Source organism: Pezoporus flaviventris, unplaced genomic scaffold (genome assembly GCF_033815535.1).
Source record: "Pezoporus flaviventris isolate CSIRO_AGI_PZ_B2104156 unplaced genomic scaffold, CSIRO_AGI_Pfla_v1 ptg000063l, whole genome shotgun sequence".
In the NCBI taxonomy this organism is placed as follows: Eukaryota; Metazoa; Chordata; class Aves; order Psittaciformes; family Psittacidae; genus Pezoporus; species Pezoporus flaviventris.
Window position 1 is genome coordinate 4,422,261 of NW_026892611.1, and position 24,816 is coordinate 4,447,076.

Below are 24,816 nucleotides of genomic sequence, written 5' to 3' on the forward strand. Positions count from 1 at the left end.
TTTGCAATCCTATAAATGCCCCAAAACCTAAAGTGTATACATTAAAGCAAAAAAAGGATAACTACTTGTTCTGTAAATTACTGAAAATATGTAATGATAAATGTTGTTTCTTTCTACATAGTTCCTTTGCAACATCTCACAAGACAGAAACTCACTCTTTTTAAGGAACCCCAAGGATGACAAACAACAACTCTGAGATCCCCATTTATTGAACTAAAAACTCTGCCAACTGCAGAGCATGTCACTTAAAGGACAACTGTGATATGTAAAAGAATAATGCAGCTAAGAAGCATGGAAACTGCCTGTTTTCCAGTGACAAGAAAGAACCCCAGCTAATGGATTTCCACCCAAACATAGCAATCCCATGAATCAGAAATAGATGTTCCACAGCGTCAGTGCCTCCACTACACAACAGTCTCTGTACAAAACCAGCAGCTTATGGCAGTATGTAATGCTCGGCTCACAACAGACATTCATTCATCTCAAAACTAAGAGAATGTGTTTTCTGGATTCCCCTGGAAAGTCCTTTCAAATCAAACTGCTCTCTTCAGAAACATGGAGTTGATGATTTGTCCTGCTGTACTAACCCCCACCTGCTTAAAGAAAGCCACTAGACTTCCCCCCAGTAGAATCATTCATCTTATTTTGACCAATATTCTTGATTTAAAGTAATCAAGCAAGTCACTTGGTTAAAGTCATACTAAGAATTAGAGTGTTTCCTTTTGTAGCTCGGGTAATTCTTTTTTACTAAATCAGATGAGATTAGAGGTTTGACAAAGAGATTGTCCCAGACCAGTCAAAAGTCCTTCCTCATTTGTATTGCTAAAGTAATATTTGGCACATTCCTGGTACCAAGCTCCCCAGTCACATCTCATCTCAACTTTAACACATAACCAAACACTTTTCAATATCCCACCAATGCAAATGTTAGTTCACAACAGCTGAAGTGTTCATCCCTCAGATTTTGCATTACAGTTCTTGGCCAGCCTGACTGTGAATGTGATCTCCATTTTGGGAATACACTCAGAAGACACAAGTTAATTCTGTAGACATACATTTCCCTCCTAAATTATTCTGCTGAAAACTAAGCCTATCCCTATTATCATTCCCTAGACTTGTGATTGCTGTTGACTTGCTAAGCAAAGTGCTCAAAAAAGAAAAGACTAGTAAATCAGCATGTTTCAGACCTATCGTGCAGGAATAAAGCTGACCTAGCAAGCTGTTCTAAACTGCTTCTTGAAATAAGCTTTTGAATATTTACATCGATACACAGATCATAAAATTACTGCAGCTGGAGTTATTCTCGCCTACACTTCTACCTGGAAAAACAATGAAGCAAAACAAATGTATGCTGTGTTGCAACAATTACAGAACAGTTTTGCCCAGCATGCCTTGCTTTGTTGCTTGAAATTTTCTTGACAAAACCCATTTTTGCTCCCTATTCTGAATCTAGGTTTGAACTTCTAAGTTGAAGTAAAAGATGACAAAGGTTAATAGGGAAACATTTTACAATTCTGAAAGCTTACAGATAAACCTAATAGAAAGGGATTAAGAGGCAACATATTTGCCAAAATTTGCTCTGTTTTAATCCCAGTAGTCTCAGGGGATGTGAAGTTCCAATCCAAAGCACAGGCTCAGCACAGCAGTTCCATTTTAAAGCCATTAATCGAAAAAGAAGTCAAAACATGCATGGTTACTTCTGACAGCTGTTGCTAGAACTCTGGTGTACTGGCAGAAACATACTCTAGATTTCTTTTGGGTTAGAAAGTCCTCTTTTAGAACAAGTTGAAAGTCTGCAGGGAGCTCTTGGTGAGCAGCCAAAGCTGAAACTGTGGCAAATAAACAGTTAATATGCTTCTGTTTGAGGCCTGTAGATTCTGGTTAGCTGGAGTTCATGAGAGTTAACCTGAAGGCTTGTGCACTGCTGTTATCCAACTGATTTTCTGATGTGTTAATTTGGGCTTTATTTGGAGCTTTTTTAATTTTATTTTTTTTGGTTGTGGGGTTTGTTTTCTGGGTTTTTTGTCTGGTTTTCTCCCCCCCCCCCATTAAATTAATTTGGCAGAAATTCTAATGATTTAGTGAAAAAATGACTGGCCCAGATCTTTTTAGGGCTGTTTCTTACTGTATTACAGATACTCTGTTTACTTTCTGTGTGCACCACAGCAGCAACTTCTACCATGTTCAGCTCCCATAAGGCAAAGGACTGAACATTTTGTTAGTTGTGACTAAATGTTAAGTCTTAGACTAAATGTCACTTGACATGTGCCTGTAGGATTCAAATAGCATGCATGCTGCCAATTATTTACATAAAAGAGCAATCAGCCATGGAGAAATGTACCACAATAGCCAATCATTCATTTTCTGTTATGTGAAACATTGTACTTAACTAACACATACGGGAGGTAGTGAAAGAGACTGGCCTGCTGCACAACACAAAAAAAAAGGCAAAACTGTTGACAGCACACTAAACATTTACCACACTCACATACTAGAAGATCATCTGAAACAGTTTTGAAATACAAATTACAGCATCTAGGCACAGCGGGTAAGCTAAGGACAATGTAGAAATTCCAACTCTTTGGTTCTGGTGGCCAAATCAAATTCCAACTGGTTGTCCCTAACCTTGAACGCCTACACTGGCATCATTCCTTGCAGCCCAATATTGTCGCAACCAACCTTCCAGCTAGCATCAGCTGCCAGGTAGTATTTCAAAATCTTTACTATTTCTACAGGGCAGGATTTTTCTTTTTGCCTGAAAACTTGTCTGAACAGCATGTTTTCACATGACTATTTCCACACACAGTGAGGATGGATACTGGAGAACACAGTGGACTTACAGAGCTGAGGGAAAATAAAAATATACTAAGATGTCCTCTTTCAAAAGACAACAGTTCAGAAACAGCTATGATGAAAGTATGGAGGCAATCAAAGCTGTGAGATACCAAAAACAAGAGCACACACCAGAACACTTGAAGCAAATGACTCAAGAAACATGCAATACTAGCAGACCAACTGGAGTCCTTGGTTCAACCAAACAGCAAGATTTAATTCCCACTGGTAAAACAACAGGTATAGATAGTATAGTTTGTTCCACAGCATCCCAAGAACTCAGAGGTACCTGTGTATAAGTAAAGGCTGAGATGCAGGTACCAGAAGGACCACTGGATTTGCTCTCATAGGTTTCACTGCTGTCAAAGACAGCAGAAGCAGATACAGTTATTTTGTCTGCTATGTAGCAACAAGCTAAGGCAAGAAACAATTTCTGTTCAGATACTGTTTCTCCACTAACACACTAGAAATTAGTTATCCTCAAACTACTGTTCAAATAGCAAACTTCAGACTCCATACAGTGGAGACATTAATTCATTCTAAAATGCTATCTCCAAGGTAAGTTACAGCTTTCATTCTGATTGCTGACATTCAAAAGAGGTTTTGAATTAAATTATTCGCTAAAACAGGCGCTGTCCGGCACTATGTGAGAGATTAGTTCTACCCAGCACACACTTGGGATCATGAACGGCACAAAACTGTAAATTCATGTCCTAACTATAGCACATTCCAAATAACTCACTGATACCTTCATACTTCAGTATAATACTTTATTCAAGGACCTCAAAGTACTTCATGCTGGTGAGTTAGAGGTTCTTTTAGGTTCTTTTTGTTTTTGAGAAACAGTGGGCTCCATTTCCTCAATTAACAGGATCCAAGATCAATCTTCTTTTGCAGGATGAATGACATCCCACAACACCACCAAGGGAAAAGAGCTGCACTCTTATGCCATTTGAGAGATACAGGATTTTTTTTTTTTTCTTGAAAAAAAAAAGACTACCAAAGTCTTGATCAAGAAGATAAATAAAAATAGGTCTCAACAGGTTACGTCTTGCTATCCATTGATTATAGCCTGGGGTGTTTTAGGCATTTCACTTTGTGAAAAAATTAATCTCGCATTTAGAGGTGAGCTGCTTATATTTATCTTTCAGAGCCCTACTGCTGCAAAACATCTGCCTCTCACAGATGAAGAGTTCATACTTAAGTTTATATGCACAAATGTCTTCATGCTTAGAACCAATGGTCTCCACACCCAGGTGTGCAGATCCCCAGCCTTCTGAGATGGCACAAGCAACAATGGTATGCAGTGCTCCTCTGCTCACATCAAATGCTGAACTGCAGCTCAAACCTGCCAGTGTTGCATGTAAACACCTCACAGAAATCAAGGGCAATTATTGTGCTGGCACCAGAACAAAAGATTTTGATGCCAACCAATGCACACACCAATTCATTTGGGTGTGTCTTTGGATGAATGGCATTTCTAGTAATTTATCTCAGAGCACCCTGTACACACCAAGTAACCTATCAAAATGGTGTTCATAGGAGCTGAAGCAACAGCAACATATAGAAGCTTTTAAAATATTCATATACTCTCCACAGAATGGTTCACAAATTCTCCTTAGATCTAATTAAAACCTAATAGCATATGTCTCTTTATTACACTGATAAATGTTCATATAAACAAACAGATGAAAGAGAAGGAACCTACCTCCCGTGAAAACAATTCCAAATTAAGTCTTTTGCAATATGTAAAATAACAACTACCCTTTCATTCTCAAAAGATATATTCCAAATTGCTATGCAGGGATACAGTTTTAATCTCAAAAGTACTGCCATTAAGTACAAATAATTCCATTTACTATTATGAGATGTAAAAATATTTCTTCTTCATTGCAATTAATTTACACATTTTTATTTAGTTTTGCCACTTACATTTCACACCATCTTTTCTATCTGGAAACTTGGTGCAACAACCAGTTCTTGGATTATTCAGCTAAATGGTTTGCCAAACAGTACGTCTGAAACATGAGCTTTTTCTTACTTCAAACTGTCTAAGGTTAAGGAAAACTTCAGACCAATAGAACTACAAAAATAAAACAAGACTCCCAGTCATACTGAGATCTTCCCACTGTGACAGACTCCACTGGCTCCAGCATTGAGGCAAAAAAAAGTAGCTTCTGCAACTTAAAAATTGCTTGAAATCCTAAAGTCTTATCTGCTGTACTATATCAGCATGTCCACAGTATTGTGGCAAACACAAAAGGGCAGTACATGCTAGAACATGAAATGCTGAAGAAAATTAGTAGGTGTAACAGCCTAGTAGACATGTAAATGGCTTGCATAGTGTTCATTCTTGCTGGGTTATAAATTAATGTAATCATACAAGTTAATGATGGATAATATTTCACAAACACAGCCCTGTGCAGGACGGGAAAAGCTTACTTATGCAAGTGTCACATTCTTCAGATCATATTTTGTAAAGCAATTTCTTCTGTAGATGTAGCATCATACTGCCAGGCTTTATGTTTTCCATTAACGTGTCTGAAATATGCCCAAGGTATGAGACACAGGTTTTCCCTTCTCTTCAACTGCTGATTTTATTTAAATGCAACAGTCAGTGACAAGCAGCAACATTACCTTCTCAAATGAAGAGCACAGGACTGATCATTCAAGAAGTCCTGTCACTCTACAGCCACACAAACCTGTGGCTGAGAAGCATAGAAGTTATGTTTATAAATAACCTTTAGGTAAAGAAACCACAAACAAGTGTACAGCTCTGCCCTCTCTTCCCTTGTGGATGCTCTATGGGTAGATCAAAAGAAGAAAGAGCTTTTCCAAGGCTTAGAAGACACACAATGTTAAATCAGCAAAATACATACCTAGTCAACTACCTGCAGTGCAAAGCTTGGAAAGTAATGCTTACATATAAATAACTGTAAATGATAAATCTGAAATTCAGCTGCTTACTCACACACCAACGCCCTCAGTCAACAATTCAAGCTTCTTTTAAGATGGCTGGATATACTAAATTTAGGATGCTGAGAGATAATTTCCAATTAGCAATAGTCAGGAAAACCTGCACTTTCCCTCTCAGAGCAGCTCATATCACATGAAGTCCTCAGCTCTGAAGATCCAGGAGAGAGAAGAGTCTATACATCCAAATGGGAAGTTCTGATGTACAGTTCATGTTGGTACAAAACTGGTGTTCATGTAGCAAAGCCAAAAGAATTTAGTACATGTCCTGCAGCACTATACACAGCAAAACCTGAGCCTGCCATGCATGTGTCATGTGAACACAGATTTCTATAGCTACAGATACATACCTACACATAAGCTGAAAACCTTTAAGGGTGCAAATGTGTGAAGTCAGAAAATACTGAAAAACATAAAAATGTCTATTTTCCATTCCTGTAACTGTGCACTGCCTAAGGATGGTTCTTAATTTTTTTTTTTCTTAAATGCAACTCTGCATTTAAGATTAGAATTGAGCCCAGGAGATAAATACATAGTTCTTATTCAAGCAGAACAAATGGCTGTATAACCTACATCACATTTAGCTTTATTCAACACTTGCAGGCCTTAGGATAAAATCTACTTCCTACCAAGTAGAATACACCACCCTGGACAGGCCAGAAAACCAACTCCTTCACCTTACCAGTTAAGATCCTGGGCATAAAGAGAGGCAGACATTATGAACGAAATGAAGCCATTTAATTCTTATTTCTCGTACTTGAAAATATCCAAATGTCTGCTTGGTTTTTATACTTTATCCTGGCCTCTTGAACAGACAACAGCAATAGATACAGGTGTGACTGTGGTCTTCCACTTCCTTCAGTTCTTCCTCGCTGTTATACAGAGCTACACAATACATTTCCTTATTACAGAGACCTCAAGGATGCTACTCCTTTTCTATATAGTATTTTAAGTTATGTTGACTTCTCAATGTCACTTGCTTCAACCATCCAGATCAGCTCCTACTAGTACGTTTTCCTTCAGGTGTATTCAGCCATTATTCACAAACACCCACTTTCCAATTAAGTTATAGGGCCAAGGAAACTAGGCTAATTCAGGAAATTAGTTAATGCCACTGATCAAGCTCCCAGCCCAGCCAGCTGATTCTTTTCCTCTGGAGACAGGACCAAACTACACAAAGAACCTCTGCAGAGCTTCTCAGGCTGCCGCTTGTCCCTGCTGCCTGGCAGTAAACTGTATTCTTCATGGCTTTCTATCCCAACAGTGCATCCTGCTTATTAGAAAGAGCCAACACAAAGTAAGTGCGTAGTGTGTTAAAGACAAGACAACTCCCCCAACACTGCTAGGGAACTGAATTTCTTTTTCCAAATACCAGACTGATCATAGCAACAAAATATGTGGCCATTCAAAATTTTCTACTCAGTAAGCATACATATGCATTGTATTTTCATAAATAAATTTTAATGGAAAGGCATCAAAATATATTTTACCTGGACATCATAAAGAGCTACAATGTTCTCATGCTGAAGTTCCTGTAAAACAAAATATCTGCATTATGAAAATGACCTGTTGTCATTATTATTATTCTTTTAAATTTATTATGCTAGGTGATAATTAAAGAGAACCAAATTTTACACAGGAAAGCAGCATCTGGTTTAGACCACGTGATGGAATTTGGAGAAAATCCCGGCTGTTTAGACAATATTTACAGAATAGGAAATTAGGCAATATCTTCAGAGGTCATAAAAACATCTGGCTGCAGAACTTATTTTCTACATCTTGCTACAGGAAGTACTGATCCTTCATTGAACACTGAAAACTTCACTAAATTTAGTCTCACACATTTCCCACTCAGCAGAGTTACCAACTCTGGTTCAAGTCAACTGCACCATTTTGCAATGAAAAGGAAATCAAACCAAGTAACACCAAATAAAATTCACAGGTCAGCTCAAACTAACTGTAACTGCTCAAAATAACATGTGTCTTCGCTAAATACTTGCGGCACACTAATATATCAAACACTGCAATTTCTAATGTGTAACAAATATACTAAAATACATATATGTTAAGTGTATAAAACAGTGATGTATCTCAAGAAGCTTGGAAACATGCAAAGAAAGCAGCACTGATTATTACTGCAAAACTATCTAAAATGAGACGTGGTGAAGTTCAGAGAGTGGAGAATGACAAGAGACCATCCGAGGAGACATTCCCATAAAACAGCACTGAATAACTGATGCTCCATTTTTTCGTTCATTAGAGCCACACTACACATTTGAATCAATTAACACACCTCAGAAATGGGAAGACTGCTTCAGGAATTAAATTCAGCATGGTGATTTAGCTTTCAAGGCATCTTTGAGCAAAGAAGGTAAGGAAAGATCAAAGACTGAAGTTTCACCCTCAGCTATGACTTTTGTTGCATGCACTGCCTGGGAAAGGTGCCACATCAGCCATTCTGAAGGGCCAAATTTTCTACCTGTGCAATAAGCAAAGCACAAAGACTGGTTCTATAATTTTCTACTTTTAACTACAAAATCATGCCCATAACCCATTCTGAGACCATTTCCAGATGAAAAAGTATCTTTTTTTTTTCCTTTTTTTTTTTTTTAAATCTTGGTCTTTTTAGTTCCGAATTTCTCCTGGAACTAACAAAAGAAACAAACAGCAGAACAGCAAATACTGTGATACCACCCATGACCTGAAATGAACTAGGGCAAAAATCTCCTTTTCAAGTAAAGAAGCTTTAAAAATCACTGCAAATTAACATACCTTTAAGATTTTTATTTCTTTTCCAAGTAGGATTTGTGACTTTGACAAGTTCTTTTTGTTAATACTCTTTATGGCTACTTCCCAATCAGTTTTCTGGAAGCAAACAAGCAAAAAAGTATTGTCAGTTTTCTATTGGTTTTGACTTTAACCACTATCAACTACCTAGTAAAGAACTGGAGGAAAAAGTTGTGAGATCACCCCTACTCTACCCACCAGTGACTGCATCACATGACACCATCAAGAACTATTTCATTCCACAATAGCTTAGACAGCTATTAAAATCCAGCTGCAGCTACACTGCACGTTGATGGGTTCCAAAGCATTTAAGAAACAGAAGTAGCAGGTAATCATATCCCATTTATTTTTCTTTTGTATTGGTGCTATGCATCTGCTTTTTAGTCCTCTCTCAATGATCCAGTTACTTTCACTCTCCTGTAAGGACTTCCCATTTTCATCCTTAAGCTCTACAGCTGAAAACTGCACAAGAAAACACCTCTGTTTTTTTTAAGTAAACTTCTGTATTGTCTATTTATACATTATCTAAAAATAAATTTATTATTTGTAAGGTGGGAGCATCTCCAGTGGCCTTTAAAGTTTTTGTTTTCCTTTCCTCCCCTTTCTTTAACTCAAAAATCACTGCCCTGTGCCTCTCCAAGTCGCGAGTGCTGCCCCAGTGCTCCAAGATGATAAATCTGAAGAGTTGTTTTCTGGAAAGCAGAGCACTTTAGGCACCAACACCAGAATAAACTCTCACAGCAGCAAGAAACCATAACCAACTATGAATATCCAGAGTGATTAGCAAGCCATGCCAGGAAACCAGACACCTCTGAATTTAAGAGATCTTCTGCCAATCCCAAAGGAGACAATTTTCCATTAGATCCCTCGTTATCCAGCGAGATAAACATGAACCTTCAGACAAACAAAGGGCTCAGCCTCCCACAGAGCTGCAACTCTCCACTCGCCGTTATGTGAGGGAGCTACCAAACAGCAGAGAGGAGAGGTGGGAATGCAGATAGGTTGTTACGGGAGAAAAAGGAGGTTTTTTGGAGGCCGGGAGCCGGCAGCTCAGCTCTGGGGCTGCAGCAGCGGCAGGCCCAGCCCCAAACCCCGGTACCCAGCCCACCCCGGCCCGGTCCTTCTTATTTCTCCCCGAACACACAAATCACGACACAACTCCCTCAGACGACACACACCCCCCAACCATCGCTACCCACCGGGAGGGGCTCCTGATAGCTGCAGCTCCGCGGAGCGACCCCGACCCCAGCCCGGGTTGTGTAATCGGCCCCGCTCCGGCTGCGAGCAAAGCCCATTGCTATTTACCTTGCGGTGGCGACCTTTGAAGACCACAGCAAAGGCTCCATGTCCTATCAGGTCCTTCTTGCTGTACTCAAAGTCCCCCACCACCTCCATCATCCCTCAGCGGGGCATGAAGCCCCCGGGAAGGAAGAAGGGAGGGAGAGAAAACAAAGGGGGTCTTCCTTCAGCCAAGGCAGCTACAGCCGCCTCACAGCAACCGGCGGCGGGGTAGGAGTCTGCCCCTCTCCTGGCTGCCCCCGGCGGCGGGAGCAGCTCCTCTCATACCGCGGGGGCAGCCGCAAACCCCCAGCCCGGCGGGGCTGCTGCAGGGCGTCTCCGAGGCGAGGGGCTCCGTCTGGCATGAGGGCAAGGCGGGGAAGGAGCAGAGCTGGGCGGGGGGGGGAAGTCTCTCAGGGGCCAGGGAAGAGGGGACAGTGCGGCATCGGCGCCGGGACGAGGGGCCTTCTCAGCGGGGAAGGGGGCTCCGCGCCCTGCCACTGCCCGTCCCCATGGCCCCGCCACAGCGGGGGCTGCCGGCGCCGCGGCCCCCCTCAGGGACCAAGCCAAGCATCCAGCAGGGCGGTGGGAAGGCGCGGCCCGCGGCTCCGGGGGTGGCTGTCGCTGTCACCGCCGCACTGCCCGCTGGAGGGGAGAACGCTACGAAGGTGCACCCGGAGGTCTCTCAGGCCGTCACCGCCTCCCTGGGGCTCCTGCCGCTCCGCCAGCACCTCCCCGAAGACACAAACCGCACCAGCCCCAGCTCCGACTGCCCAGACCTCCGCGCCACCTCACGCCTTTTATAGGTTGCATCGCGCAGGCCCCAGCGCTCGGCTGCTTCCGCCGGCGACTAAAGAGTGCCTCACCCTGTTTAACCCGCCGGGAGCGCGCCGCGGGGTCCCTCCGCCGCCCTCCCCTCAGCAGCGCTGCCCGCCGTGGTCCCAGGACCGGACCCTGTCCTCTCCTCAGGGAGGACACAGCAGCTCAGGCCCTGGGGACCTGCCCCCCTCCTCACCGCAGAGCTGGGGTAGAAGCCAACCGTGTACTGAGCCCCTCACGCCTCGCCGTGGCTTCCAAGACTTGCTGCGTTCCACTTCATCTGCTTTCTTGGCCACCTCAAGCGCACCTGCCAGTGAGGACAATGCTGAGGGGCCACCAGGAGAGGAGGGAGGGCAAGAGGTGGCCGTGAGCTAGCTGCCCTCAGCACAGAGCATGGCAGGGATCAATCACAGAATCATAATCAACTGAGTTGGAAAAGACCTTGAAGATCAAGTCCAACCATTCCCCAGAACTGCCAAGGCCACCGCTACCATGTCAGTAAGGGACTCATCTACATGGGTTTTGGACATTTCCAGGGACAATGAGTCCAGCACTGCCCTGGGCAGCCTGTTCCAATGCCTGAGCACCCTTCTGGTGAAGAAAATGTTCCTGAAGGCAGGTACAGATCATCCCACCCTCCCAGGGTGGTATGGCCAGCCCAGTACCCCCAGGCTCACAGCCACTCACCAAGACCACATCAAACCTATACAAGAAACTTGAATGGAGAAGCAGTGGAGGAACGAGCATGCAAAATGCTGTAAGCCAAAGACTCTTGAAGTTGCTTGCTCTCTTTGTAAGGAGAGCTACGCCTGTAATTTACAGCCTCTGCCTCTCAGCGCTTTCAGATCACCCTGTGGCTGTTTACAGCAACACGTACAAACATTAAAAAAAACGAACAGTCACCACACACCAGTCACATGGAGCCTCTGACCTTCACCTCCAGAGCTACATAATTGCGCTCTACTCCTTTGCTTTCCATTCCTCGCTGCTCTTTCCTCTCTGCCCATATTCTCCATCAGGCCACCTCCACATCCCAGTTTCATCTGTAAAGCTCCTTCAGGCCTCCCCAATATCCCTATCTGCTCAGACCCCCTCAACATCAGCAATTAACCCACCACTGAAGTTACAGTTAACACAAGGTGCACATTGGGATCCTCAGGGCAGAGCTCTGACCCCACTCAGGACTGCTGCACCACCTCTTGTGTGATACAAGCTCTGTTTCCAGCACTGCTGGATCAAAACAGACTGAGCAGAGTTGGTTCTCTTCCCGTTCTTCACTCCATTTTCAGTCAGCAAGCACTACTGGAGCTGTGTAGCATGTCAAAACCTCCACGGCTAAAGAATTCTCCAGTGACAACACACTTGGATTAAAAAAATATCCAGCAAGAGATTCTTAAGGAAATACTACTTTATAAAGGGCATTTTAAGCTCCAGACATTATATAAAGACATTAGAAGAATCCCAAGACATCTGTTTTGTTCCAAAGAGAACCAAAGGGCTTTTAAACCCCTCAAAATATGATCCCCTACTTTGTTTTCTGAAGTTGTGAGCTCCTATCCAAAAATCCATGCATGGCACTACACTAGGAAACAAAACTGAGAAAGTGAAGCTGACCAAGTAATTTCAGGGTCCCAGAACACCCCCATGGAAAGGAATAAATGAGATGCAAAAATATTCCAAGTTCCAATAAATGAAGGTGTTGGTAGTAACACAGCCACTTTCTAGTGTGCATTCACAGTGCCCCATTAAACCCAGGAAAACCCACAAGTCTCAATGTGTTAGCTACTCTGATTCAGAAAATAATCTCCCAGAGAACTGGCTGTTTATTGCCATCCACTGATTCTCATATTCACTATTAATCCTCTTGCCACCAGCACGTATCCTCACCTGAATGTCACAAGCTACATTTTAGGGAAGCTAAAAAATAATAAAGAATTAAAATAATCCATAAGGATGCCTTTTGGACAGAGAAATACACTACAGGAATTTCTAAGCCACCCATTCTGCATTACTCTTCAAAACTGAGACCCATTTCCCTCTGGTAGCATGTCTGATGTCCTTTTGTCCTCGTAATGGGGCTGAAGCCCTCGAGCAGGTTTGTTTCAGCACAGCAAGGACAAAACAGCCAAGAGCAGCAGGGAGGTTTGACCAGAATAACTAAACATGCTGCCTTGCACTGGGATTTGAATGGGATCTGAAGAACTGATGTCTGAAAAGCATAAGGACTGTGGGATTTGCATGCAGGTCACTCATCTGAGCTGGGTCCTTGATTAGCATCTGGGGGAGCTTCTACATGTCAGTATTTCCAGCACCTGTGGATTACAATAAACCAATTTACAAACAGCACCTCCACTTGCTTTTGCTGCTGAAAGAGGTCAGAACAGACTGAATTACTTGAGATGTTGGGAGAGCGATGCAGGATAAACCCATGGGGCTCGTGCTGCTCCTCCCTTGCTCAAGGAATACACACAGATATTCACCATTTAGTGCTGGCAGCCCTGCAGCACTAGGAGGGATGCACTGCTCTGCTCTGACAAGCAAGGCAGCAGGACAATAAAACACACAGTGTGCTCAGAAAGCATGGCCAGGCAGCAGGCACCAGTACCATGTCTCATTGACCACAGTGATCCTTCAGAAGCAGAGTACTGTGTCTCGAGATTGTTTATTTTCAACATCACCCTGCAGTGTACTGACAGAGACCACCAGTGACCTCCAGCTCAGCAAGGACCACCAATTTACAGGGTCAGAGTGAAGAAAACACAGAATAACAGCGCTGGAGATGGATTTGTGGCTCCCTCCCAGCTGCACTATGCTGGTTCAGACAAATTAGACCCTCAGATGTGAGCCAGGACTAATGGTCACAAGAGCAACAAATCTAGAAAGGAATTGGGATCTTCCAGGTTGGTTGGTTGAGTACACAGAAGTATGTTTTCATGTGCTAGCAGCTGTCCAGAACACAGACACCACTCTGGGTTTCTGTAACGCATTTCATCCTCAAAAACGCTACTGGTCTTCCCAGCAAGCCTTTTTCTGCCACATCACTGAAATACAGCCCTTTCTGAGGTGGAAACATCACCTTAATGGCACCTGGGTTGTCCCAAAGAAAAGCAGAAAGACGGCTGCTGTTCTTAATGTTCATGCATAACAATGAATGAAGAGTATTTTCTTCCTGTTCATTGAAAGATTTTTCTTGTATCTTCCCCCAGGCAACGCACATGGAAGTTAGATTTCTGATCTGGGAAAATAATCAGAAATCAGCTGAGTCAAGCAGAACACGAACATGTGCCTCCAAGGACCCAAGGAGCACAATGTGTATGCCACTTGGCCAGCCCTTCAGCACAGATAACCAGAACACACAGCCCTGAGAACAGTTTTTGTGAGGATGTTTAAGGCCTCACTTATCTAAATCAACCCCCAAAGGCAAGACTCTGGTACTGTCCTGCTCATCTCAGCGCTATCCCAAACAATCTCCCTCATTCTAGGTGTTCTTATCATTTTCTTCTCTCCTTTTTTCCCTCCATTATAACCCAGGAATTTGTTAGGTAAACCTTCCTCTGAGGACTGGCATGCTTCCCAGTCCTTATCATCATCACCACCATCCATTTGTAACAAAATTAATGGTGGCATCAGCTGAGCTATCACAGCTTTTAAAGAACAAAGTGTCAGAAGGCTTGTGGGACTAAGTTTCTGGATATGTTTAAATTTATTCCTACATTACCAGTGCGAAATAACACCCTTGCGATAGGCATACCTGTGTGGTAAGCTTAACGAGTAACTTGGGAGAAACAGGGCTGATACACAGCAGCAGATACTGAGATTCCTATCACACAGCATTGGAGAAGTTAAAAGTATTTCAGCAGGCTTTTTGTAAGGTTAATGATGTAGTTCCCAGAAAATGCAGTCAGAAAGCTCTGGCCTACCTTTTAGATTTGCCCTCTAAACAATGTCTTCCCCCATTAGTGACACTATAAACCCAAATCTTCATCTGCAATTCTCGAAGTTAGCTAATTAAAGCTCACATCACCATTGCCAGCAGAGCGAGGGAGGTCACGTGCCTGTTTCACCCCTTGCCAAAAGGGAGCCACCTCTGAAGTGAAGGGCAGCAGCTCTTCCTCAATGCATGAGAGCTGGCAGGAGACTGAAGAGCAAGGCCCGGGAAATGCTGCATTCAAATAAAACTGGGAGGAGTGTTACGGGATTGGGAATACAGCTGGAATGGGGCCAGCACTTAGTATGCATGAAGGCTGGTGCTGTAGGAATGATAAAAATAGCAGCAGCTGCTTAAGACAAGAAAATTAGATTTGGTCTAAGTGCAAAGCCATCACACAGCCTGGTTCAAAATCTACCCGCTACCAGGTCAAAGAAAGATTAAGGGCAAGACAGTGTATTTTGGTGTAAACTTTGTTGCAAAGCCCTCTCTTTCTTCAAGAGATCTTGCTTTGCCTTGGAAAACCTTTCTGCTTCAGCATTAGGAAGGTGGGTTTTAGTCAGGCTGTGTCAAAGAAGCTGTCTGAAGGGAAGGCAGGAGCTGTCTGAGGTTCGGAGCACGGCCAGAGGGTACTGAGACTGCTTTGGTTTGAAAATCAGTGGATGAGGAAGTACTCTTTAGGCACATGTACACGTGCAGCCAAGCCAGTCCGCCCCCCAGACAGGATTCTTCCCCTAACTCAAATACATCCCTACTTCTAATGCAAAACACACTGTGGATTCACAGGGCACAGTGACCACGTGCCGCACTTTGGGAGAGGAAGCAGAGATTGATGCTTCTTCCCTCTGAGTCACATCCTACCAGCACTTGCTGAAGCTGCCACTTTCAGTAAGTCAAACCTGGGGACACAGAGAAGAATTCCAAGGGTGGATCAGTTCCTTTAGTACAAGGAGCCCCAAAACAGTGCAGAACAAGCAGCTCTTCAGCTGCCACCAGAGATGTCAGCCGCATGTGTGCTCCTCCTTCCCAAGGGCACAGCAGTCAGGGGAGGCAGAATTATCACCTACAGTTTTAAACCACCCTATCCCGCAACATTTACCTTAGTGAATTAAGAAGGGTTTTGTTTATGCAGATAGATGCAACATGGCCTTCACTGTCAGCAAGAACCAGCTGGAGGAAGCACATTAATGAAAGAGCAGGTACAGGATATTGAGTTCTTCCCAAATGATCCCACGAAGATAGAGCCTGCTGACTTGGCTGGCAGAAAGAGATACCAACAAGAGGAACCACAACTTGTGTGCTCAGTCATATTAAAGATTTAACCCTTTGTTCAGTCTTTTGCTAAACTGAACAACTGCAGACAAGCAAATGGCCCTTACTGCACCATCCTCTCTTAATTCTCCAAAGCAATTCTGCCATCAGGAATAAAGTCCTAAAATGCACCTTCTGCAGGTGGAAAGCATGAAAACCATACTCCTGTTTAGAGCTGTAGTAATCATTGAGCAGCAACTGCAGCATGAGGGCTATGGATAACGTTTTAACCTTCATGCTAGCTTGCTGCAACTAATCTGACAATGTAATTTCTACTCTTCAATAACCACATCTGGATTTTTACTGTTTTGCAAGTAAGAACACTGAAAATAAACACTAAGTCAGGTCTATTCACCTCATGATTCCTGGAAGCCTGAACTGACTTACAAAAAGGCTCAAAAGCAAGCTTACAAATATGTATCTGACAGTATGAATCCCTCTCACCCACTGGGCAAGTAAATGCACTCGAGAAACTCCACAAGGAGCCAACTCTGTGCAATGGAGGTTTTGCCATTTACTGTGACAGTCCCAGCCCTGCTGTCAGCACGTATCCAGGGCAAGGGACAAACACCACTCAAAATGCCTGCTCCGTTCTTCCCCTTCCCCACCCTTTCCTCTTCCCCCCTCGAGTCGGCAGCGGATGGGAAACAGGCACTCTCTTCCCTATCTAGAGGCACAACTGCCTCATTTTCCCATTTCCAAGAGTCACTGAGCCCTGATAACTCAGCACAGTTCCATCAGTCATTTGAAGTTCACGCCTGTTGCACCCTGAACAGTGAATGAGCTCTCTCCTGTGGATGCAGAGGATTGCTAACAGATAATGCTCAGCACAGCCCACAGAGAAATGGGCTGTGGAAAGGCAAAACTTCACTGGAATAATGGGAAGCCTTAAGATGTTATCCTCAGCAGATCTTTGTCCCAGGCATGCAGCCGAGCACAGTTGTGTAATGTAATGATGTGCTGAATTTTCCCCTTCCTCTTTCCCTCTCCGAAGGTCACACAAGGACAACCCTGTCTGTTGCACTAAAACCTTTTCCTCTGCAGGATTCTTCACACAGCAAGAAGGGGCAGGAGCCATCCCTACCCTTTGCTCGCCCCTTTCAAGGCAGCAGGCTACTGTAAACATGAAATTTCAATAAAAAGACAGTTGAGATGGGGGTAGATGAGATATCCCTCCTGTAATGCTCAGAGGAAATCATCCTGCAAAACACAGCTCTTAATAAGAACTAGAATTAAAATTTCCTTAAATAAATATAAGGAAAGAGTCCATGAGGGAGAGCAGCCAACAGGAACAGGATGTCGTGCTCATGTCAGCCTCCATCATCCATCACCTCGCGGATCTCCCAGCCTGTGGTGAGGGCAGCCCAGCTTAGGATGGCACCAGCAGCTTCGTGTCACTGCTCCTAGCGACGCCATCTGCAAACAGAAAGAGCTGATGCATCCTTGTGGCCCAGCAGGTACTGGGGTCCTTCATCTGCACAGCAAGGGCCTAGGTTTCTTTATCAGCCATGGTCAAATGGCAACCAGCTCACAGGAATTTGTCCGTCTACATAACCGCGAGACGGGAGGAAGGTGAGACAGGAAGGGACTGACCAACTGGTACAACTGTTCCTTCCCCTCCCCAGGAGCCAAAACAGACATCAGAGTCAAGTTCCACCACTGACTGCTCAGCTGGAGGGACTCTGCTTTCTAGTCATCTCCCAGGGGACAGCAGCAGTTCTGCCCTCAGGGAGGTCAGGTCTCCAAGCTGGAATTTGGCCCAGCGCTGTGCTCTCTGCAAGGAGAGATCATGCCTTAACCACGCAGGTCTCTGCAAGGAAACTGCAGCTCTGAAAGACACATGGGAGTAGCTGCAATATCTTCTATGAACAGACAACAGGTTACTTACATCCTCAAACACTTATCCTTCCCTCCACTTGCTACCCTCTGTCCATCCGGGCTCCAATCCGTTGCATAAACCTAGCATTAGAGACAGATAGAGTTACCTCTGCTGGGAGGAAGGGTCACTCCTGCCCCTCTCAAACACTTCAGCCTGACACCTCACCTCATCTGCATGGCCAGGAAGATCAATGGCCAGTTTCTTCATCTTGGTATCCCAGACCTTGAGCGTGCTGTCACTGCTCCCGCTCACCAGCAAGCGGCTGTCGGCTGACCAGGCAATCTGATACACGGCTGAGACATGCCCTCGCAGCGATGTCAGGTACCTGGTGTGGAGGACACAGGAGGAAGCTGTTAAGAGGAGCAGGTAGCTGGGTTTGTTCCAAACCAGCTCTTGCCCAGCCTTCATGTTTCTTCTCCACCAAGCAAGCAAGCACGGTCAGAGGACACCAGCACACCCCAAACCAGCATGCACAAGGCAGTCAATTGCTATACAGAGTCCACGGGTGGTTCAGCTGTCTAAAAACCCTCCCAGAGGGGCTCAGAGCCTTCTAGATGGCTCTTCATCTCAACTTCTCTGCCAGGAAACTCATACCCAGTAGGCAACAGTACAGCCTTACTGTACAGATGCATCCTTACTCTCTCTGGCTGAGCAATCCGGATTTAGGAGGACCACTGAAATTACTGACATGAAACCCAAGCCCATCAGTATAAAGACTGATTTACAGGGAAGGCTGCCCTATCCCTGAGAGAGCTTATCAATACTCTAGCTGAAGGTAAAAAGCTGCAGTATTTTGGATGCTACAAGCAGCATCCAAACACCAACAGCACCACTTGTAACAAGAATTTGCGTTGTCCAGAACAAGCTACTTTCTGGCACAGGAACTGTGTGAACTGGGTCAGTCTGCAGTGTGCAACACACACCTCTCCAGGAGATCAGCCGAGTGGAACATCCCATCCCACCGCAGCTGTGCCTGCTCTGAAGATCTGACCTGTGTGTTACACAGAGATCCCATACGAGCACCACCTCTGTAACAGAACAGACCAACTCACTTTCCTGTCCTGCCATCCCAGAGCTTTATGGACTTGTCAAAGGAAGCACTAGCTATTATCCGGGTGTCTGGCGAGAAGAGCACTTGGTTAATGAGAGCCTGGTGACCTGTCATTCTCTCCAGTGGCTTCTTGTCTTCTGCTGGTCTCCAAAGAAACAGCGTGAAATCATCTGACCCTGAGACGAGCCTTTCTGGTTCCTGGCCCTGAGAAAGGGATGAAAGAGCCCGAGTCTTGTACAAGCCACGTATGGAGAGCCCAAAGCACATCAATGTTGCGGTCAACAGCCAACTGTGCACGTTTATTGCTTCCACCAGTAATACTGTTAGAAATTACAGTAGGGACAAAAGGGACTTACCCTGACTTGGTTATACCTCTGCTGTGCTTTATCCTTCACTTCCGCCACTGAAATAGGCAGAGGGGGGAAAAGAGAGATTTGCACAACCTTAGGTGAAAAGAAACTTTCTAACCCTATGATGCCAATTCCAATCCTCGCTCCATGGGCTAAGCACAGTGTGACTGGTCACCCACATTCTTTGCCAAGCATGACACTGGGAGCAAAATCCCTTGAAAACAGAGTGGCCTTACATCCCCCAGACTGCTCGACCCTGTGCATGAGCCAGGAAGACCACGGCTGCCACCAGCACAGGTCCTGCTCCCAGCTCTCAAGACTGCTTTGGCTTGTGGCAGCACTGAGAAGAGACATCAGGTCCTCACTACCTCCCCCAGCCCACAGGGCAGGAGCTGCACTTACAGGAGCCACGTACGTCCTGCGGGTTGATGGTGGCCTCAGCAGGTTCAAAGGCCCCGGTGCGCAGAACGTAGTCGGTGCTAAGGGCCATGGTGTTCACCCAGTGAGCGTGGCCCTGCAAGGTGCGGCAGAGGACTCCCTGGAAACAAAACCACGGCTCAGAGACCAATGGGCAGGACAGAGACAGACTGGGCAGCACCCACTGGGCTGGGAGGACCAACCCTAAACTTTCCAAACCCTCTTGGCCAAGCTGCAGGCAGTACTGTAGCCAGGCTTAGCAGGGAAGAAGTAACACTACTGAGCTTCACAAACCAGTTTCCTGCAGGGCCTTGCACGGTACCCACCAGCACAGGTCACTGCAAGGGTGTTTCCAGCTTTTAGCCCCACTTTATGCTTTTAGGGATGAAAACATTGCACAACAGCTACCCAAATGGTTTCAAGCAACAGGTTGTGACAGGTCAAGAGAATACAGCACCCACTCTACACCTCCATTTCTGGGGTACAAGTTGTGCCAGGAAGAGCAAAACTACAACACAGTGTGTCCAGCCTGAGCACTACCCGCCTCACTTACATCCTGGCTCCTCCAGACTTTGATGGTCCTGTCCTGGGAAGAGGAGTAGATCAAGCCATCACCCCCCCACTTCACACATGTCACTGACTGCGTGTGGCTCGTGAGGATCTTGTCACACCTGCCCATCAGTGTGTCCCAGATGCGGATGCTGCCATCCTTGGAGGCACTTGCCAGGTAGCGGCACTCTGGGTTTCTAGAAAGAAAGAAGACCAAATCCATTTGCGCACCACACACAGCTCCTCCACCATCAGCCCTAGGGGATTCAATGGTCCAGGAGTCAATAAAAGACAACTTTCTCTTTGGGCTTAAGACCAGAGAGAGGCTGGGCAGGGGCAGAGTGCTGACCTAGAGAACAAGATCTCACAAGGGAGGGGAAAGGCAGAAAAATGCTTCCCTCCAAACTGACTGGGCTGCACACTGGAGCCACCAATCCAGGGTAAACCTGGCACCCGAGCCCTTGGCAACGACCTTGTTTCCAGAGCTTTAGCCCACTGGCTAATGAGGATACCACAAACTGGCACCTTCCTGGGCACTGGCTGGGGGAGCCAGGGGCAGGGGGATTGGTGCAGATGGGTAGCAACAGCAACACATTGAATGCTCTCCTGCCTATGCCATGCTTTTCTTCCAACAGCCTGAGGACGCAGAATGACACTGTGCTGGCAAGGCTGAAAGCAGCAAAGTCCATCCACATAGTTCAGGGGGGCAAATTTAACACACCTGGAAGCAGCTGGCCACAGCCCAGCAAGGACAGGGGTAGGAGCCGCCGTAGCCCTCTGTCCTTTGCACAACATCTTTATCACTCAGCACAGTTTTAACATCAAAGAAAGAGGTCCCTGGCATGAACAGCTGCAAGGAAGAGCACAGCCCCTCCTGCTGCAGAGCAGCTGATCAGGGAGCACAGCTGGCTACAGAATGAGACATGGAGCCCTGGCAGGGTCATCTCCCTCCTCTCCATTTTCTCATCTTCCTTTCTAATCAATTTTTGCTAATTCATTTAATTGTTTGCAAATAGCTGGAGTTTCCTACTGGCAAATTCAATTTGCAGGGCTCTGTTATGAAGGGGCTCTTTGTCTTTCTTTTTATTTATTTGTTTCTATCATGTCTTGGATAACAGGATACAACTAACCCCCTCCACCCATTTCTCCTTGACAAAGCTTTAGCTGATCAAAGAGATAAGGGGCTTGCACAGTTAATCAGCCCTCACGATAAATAAACAAGATGACAGAGGCAACCAGGATGCAGGAGAGCAGAAAGGGAGTCCTTTGCAGAGCCTGAGCTCAGGCACCACACAAGCAGCTTTCCTGCTCTCAGCTCAGCAGCTCAAGCGTTCATCCAGCAGCATACAAGCACTGTTTTCCACAGGCAGGTGTATCTATACAAGGGAAGTGACTGGCAGTGACTTCCCAGCAACCTCATGGGACTGTGAGCAGCAGCTGTGACTCCTGGATCCGACAGACACATTTTTGCTGGCCCACCCTGGGGGCTGTTCTCCTGCACCCAGCCCTTCTCCTGGAACAGGAGAAAGGCGAACAGGAGCAGTGCCTTTCAGGCCAGGCTGCTCTTTTCCACACGAGTAAAGGGAAAGGGCTGGGCTGGCCCTTCACTTACATGTGGAGCGGTTCCCAGCACAGACACGTGATCCATTTGGAGTGGCCAGAAAGCACCCGGCCGATCTGACTGCCAGTGGCTGGGTCCCAGAGAAATATCTGTCCAAGAGAGGAGGCAAGAGGGTCGCGTCAGGACACTTACATCATGTGAATCCCAGAGACACTCAGGCTCCGTTTAGAAAGCAGAGGTGTCCTTGGTGTCGCATTCACACTGGCAGAAGCAGGGAGCAGAGAAGGAGGGGGGCAGGAGGGCTGGATGCCTTTCAGATCCCTGCAGCAATCAGCTGACATCAAAAGAATGAGACCCGATCACCCTCCTCACTGCCTGAAACGCTGCTGCTACAAAAATATCTACCTCAACTCAAAACTGACACAGGTCCCCAGAAAGCCACTCTGAGCCTTTGATACCCTGTGCCAGACAGTTAGTGAACACTTGCAGAGCACGATGAAAGCCAGAGAGAGCTAAATGCTACTTCTGATCGGATTCTGTGGGTGGGAGACATGCTGGTTTTCTGTTTCTTTCCTCTCTCTACATAAATGTTCACCCAAAGAGCCAAGGCATTAGTCATCTCCTACTTAAAAATCCAGGAGAAACAGAGGACAAGCAGAACCCTGGGTTAGATTAGAGCCAGAACAGCATCAAACCACCCTTGCCTGGCCTGTTCCCTGGGGCTAGTATCACAGCACCCAACAGAGCACAGGACAGCAGCAGCTCCATGGCTCCTCTTGTTGCCGTTTTCAGCCAATTCAAAGGTCGGTGCAAGCAACTGCCCTTCTGCAGCTCAGCGACTTACTTCTGAGTGCTCCCACTTCCCCAGGCATTTCTGTTTACACCTTAAGGACACACAGTTTGCTCCACAGGGCTGGGCCCCCTTCCTATTCCTGTAAACGGGAATTTGGCTGTGTCTGAGTGAGAGCACTGTGAAACCGGCTGCTGCTGCATGTCTGGGTCACGCAAGCAGCAGCCCTGGCTTGACCAGGCGATGATCCTTCTCACTCCAGACACCTGCCTCGTGATGGAACCGTCTGCCAAGGACCACGTCCAAAGCCTGGACTCTTTCCTGTGCAGAGGGAAAACCATCTGCCCCAAGACAGCAGGACTCGGCAGCAAGAGGCCTGCAAAGGCAACAAAGACTGAGCTCTGCCTGGAACAGAGTTAAGAGACGCCACTTGCAACTACTGCAACAGAGCCACATGCAAAGCTTCTCTGGAGAACAGGAATCCCCCTCAAAACACCTGGATACACCCCTTATACCCAAGAAAATCACATCTTCAGCCCTCGTCCCCCACAGCCCCTTTACAAGGGGTCAGTTCAGTTCAGAACAGGGCAACAGGGCTGCAGAAGGTCTCAGTACTCCCCCACCACCACACATACCTGGCTGTTCTTGCAGCCTGAGGCCAGCTTCTTGCCATCAGGTGACCAAGCGATGCTGAGCACCCAGTGCCGGTGACCTGGCAGAGAGAGCACGAGCAGGTGTGAATAGAGAGCTGTGACTGTCTGTGATGTCCCACCACGACTGGAGGTGAGGGAACCCTCCACGCTCCTCCTGGCCAAACCTTTGTCCTCCACTTAGTTAATCAAAGAGAGGCGCCATGGTCCCAGCATGTATGACTCAAGCAGCACCAGGTTCTGCTCTCTTTGCTCCCCCAAAGCAGGCAGGGGTCAGGAGCTGCCCCCCCGGGACATCCAGCACCCACCTTTGGCTGTGAACTGCGGTGTCTCTGTGCTGAGGTCCCAGAATCGGACAGTGGTGTCTCCAGAGCCACTCGCCAGGTACCTGGGAGAGGAGGAAGACCCCGGCTCAGTGTGGTGTACCAAGGAAAGATGACAGCGGCTCTTGCCTTACCCTCAGACCCCCATCAGCGCCTCGTACTTTCCAGTGGGGCTGAAGGCTACAGAGATGACAGCCTCGGTGTGTCCCTCCAAGGAGCTGGTGCAGCGGGTCACTGCCCGCACCCTGAACACTGCCTGCGGCTGGTAGATGATGTCCAGGACCTTCTCTGTCTCCACACTCTGCCCCACCAAGGTCTTCTCCAGTGACGCGGTGATCTCGACGTCGTGGACAAAGAAGGCCAGAGGTACCGGTTCATCCTGGGGGAAAGGGCAAGAGGGGTAGCGAGGGGAGGCCCGGCTGGGCTCGGAGGTACCGTGGGATGCCAAGGGAGGGTCTCACCTTCTGCAGGAGCGCGTTACAGACCAGCTGCAGCTTGTCCGGGGTGATGGTGACCGGGACATCGAAGGGGGAGCCCAGGGCCTCTCCTGCCTCATCCCGGAACTGGATCAGGAGCCGCTGCACGTCCTCGTCCGACGACATGCTCTGCGGGACAGCGGGATCAGCACCGGGAATGCCCCAGGGAGCGGGGGCAGCCCCACAGCACCCACCCGGCAGTGATCCGGGGGGGGGGGGGTGAGAAGGAGCCGCTGTAGGGGAGCCCGGGGGAGAAACATCCTGCACCGAGCAGGGCCCACGGAGGAGCCTCGGGGTGGGGAGGCCCCGCTCCAACCCCGGCCCCGCTCTCCCCCGTCCAAGCCCCCTCCCCGCTCACCGCGGCCATGTGCGTGCGCGGCCCACGTGGGCCGGAAGCGGCTCCTCTGGAGCCCCTGAGCGCGGCGCTGCTGCCCCCTGGTGGCCGGCGGTAAGGACAGCGCCGGGCCGCGGGCTCGAGGCCGCCGGGGGGCGCAGCGGGGACGGGATGGAGGGGGATGAAGGAGGCCGCCCCGGCGCTTCTTATTGCGTTGCTAAAATAAGAAGCATTAAGTTCGGCAAAAAATATTCCAACTACCCCATTCCGGTCACGAATTAATGCCACGCTAGAGCCTGCCCAGGCACAGTGTGTGTAACCCTGCGGGGAGCAGGAGAGGAGGCTGCCACTGAAGGTGGTTCATTCACCATAAACCATATACATCATATGGACACTGGCTTGTTGTGCTGCACACGCGGGAGGGAAGACCCTGCGCTCAGAGACATAAACCTGCAATATAGCAAGAAATTCCCCATCACCCATCTCATCCAGCACAAACCAGTAACTA

At 46.9% G+C, this 24,816-nt stretch overlaps 2 protein-coding genes across 3 annotated transcripts in view; both read right to left on the reverse strand.

Moving 5' to 3' along the window:
* ULK2 (unc-51 like autophagy activating kinase 2) overlaps positions 1-10,697 on the reverse strand; it is a 40,732-nt gene extending 30,035 nt beyond the window's left edge. The window contains exons 1-3 of one of the 2 annotated variants that reach the window (XM_061470303.1): positions 9,898-10,686; positions 8,578-8,670; positions 7,296-7,337 (exon numbers count right to left, since the gene is read on the reverse strand). In XM_061470303.1, coding sequence (XP_061326287.1) covers positions 7,296-7,337; positions 8,578-8,670; positions 9,898-9,990 — 228 coding nt within the window. In that variant the 5' untranslated portion in view covers positions 9,991-10,686. Of the gene's footprint in view, positions 1-7,295; positions 7,338-8,577; positions 8,671-9,897 lie in introns of both variants that reach the window. The other variant, XM_061470304.1, reaches the window with a different exon arrangement.
* A 6,384-nt stretch (positions 10,698-17,081) lies between these two features.
* NLE1 (notchless homolog 1) lies at positions 17,082-24,433 on the reverse strand. The gene is made up of 13 exons (XM_061470302.1): positions 24,333-24,433; positions 23,960-24,103; positions 23,660-23,877; positions 23,484-23,563; positions 23,161-23,237; positions 21,787-21,884; positions 20,179-20,371; positions 19,611-19,746; positions 19,215-19,261; positions 18,860-19,062; positions 17,973-18,132; positions 17,817-17,887; positions 17,082-17,344 (listed from the first exon to the last, which is right to left on the reverse strand). Exons 1-13 carry the CDS (start codon positions 24,339-24,341, stop codon positions 17,332-17,334), a joined length of 1,449 nt encoding a protein of 482 aa, XP_061326286.1. The 5' UTR covers positions 24,342-24,433; the 3' UTR covers positions 17,082-17,331.
* Between the last annotated feature and the right edge of the window lie 383 nt (positions 24,434-24,816).

Coding starts and splice junctions, on each gene's coding strand:
- NLE1 (XM_061470302.1), bottom strand. Junction 23,238..23,483: donor ACCGCAGTTCACAGCCAAAG/GTGGGTGCTGGA, acceptor TCTCTCTGCCAG/GTCACCGGCACTGGGTGCTC. Junction 21,885..23,160: donor CAGGCTGCAAGAACAGCCAG/GTATGTGTGGTG, acceptor TCTCTTGGACAG/ATATTTCTCTGGGACCCAGC.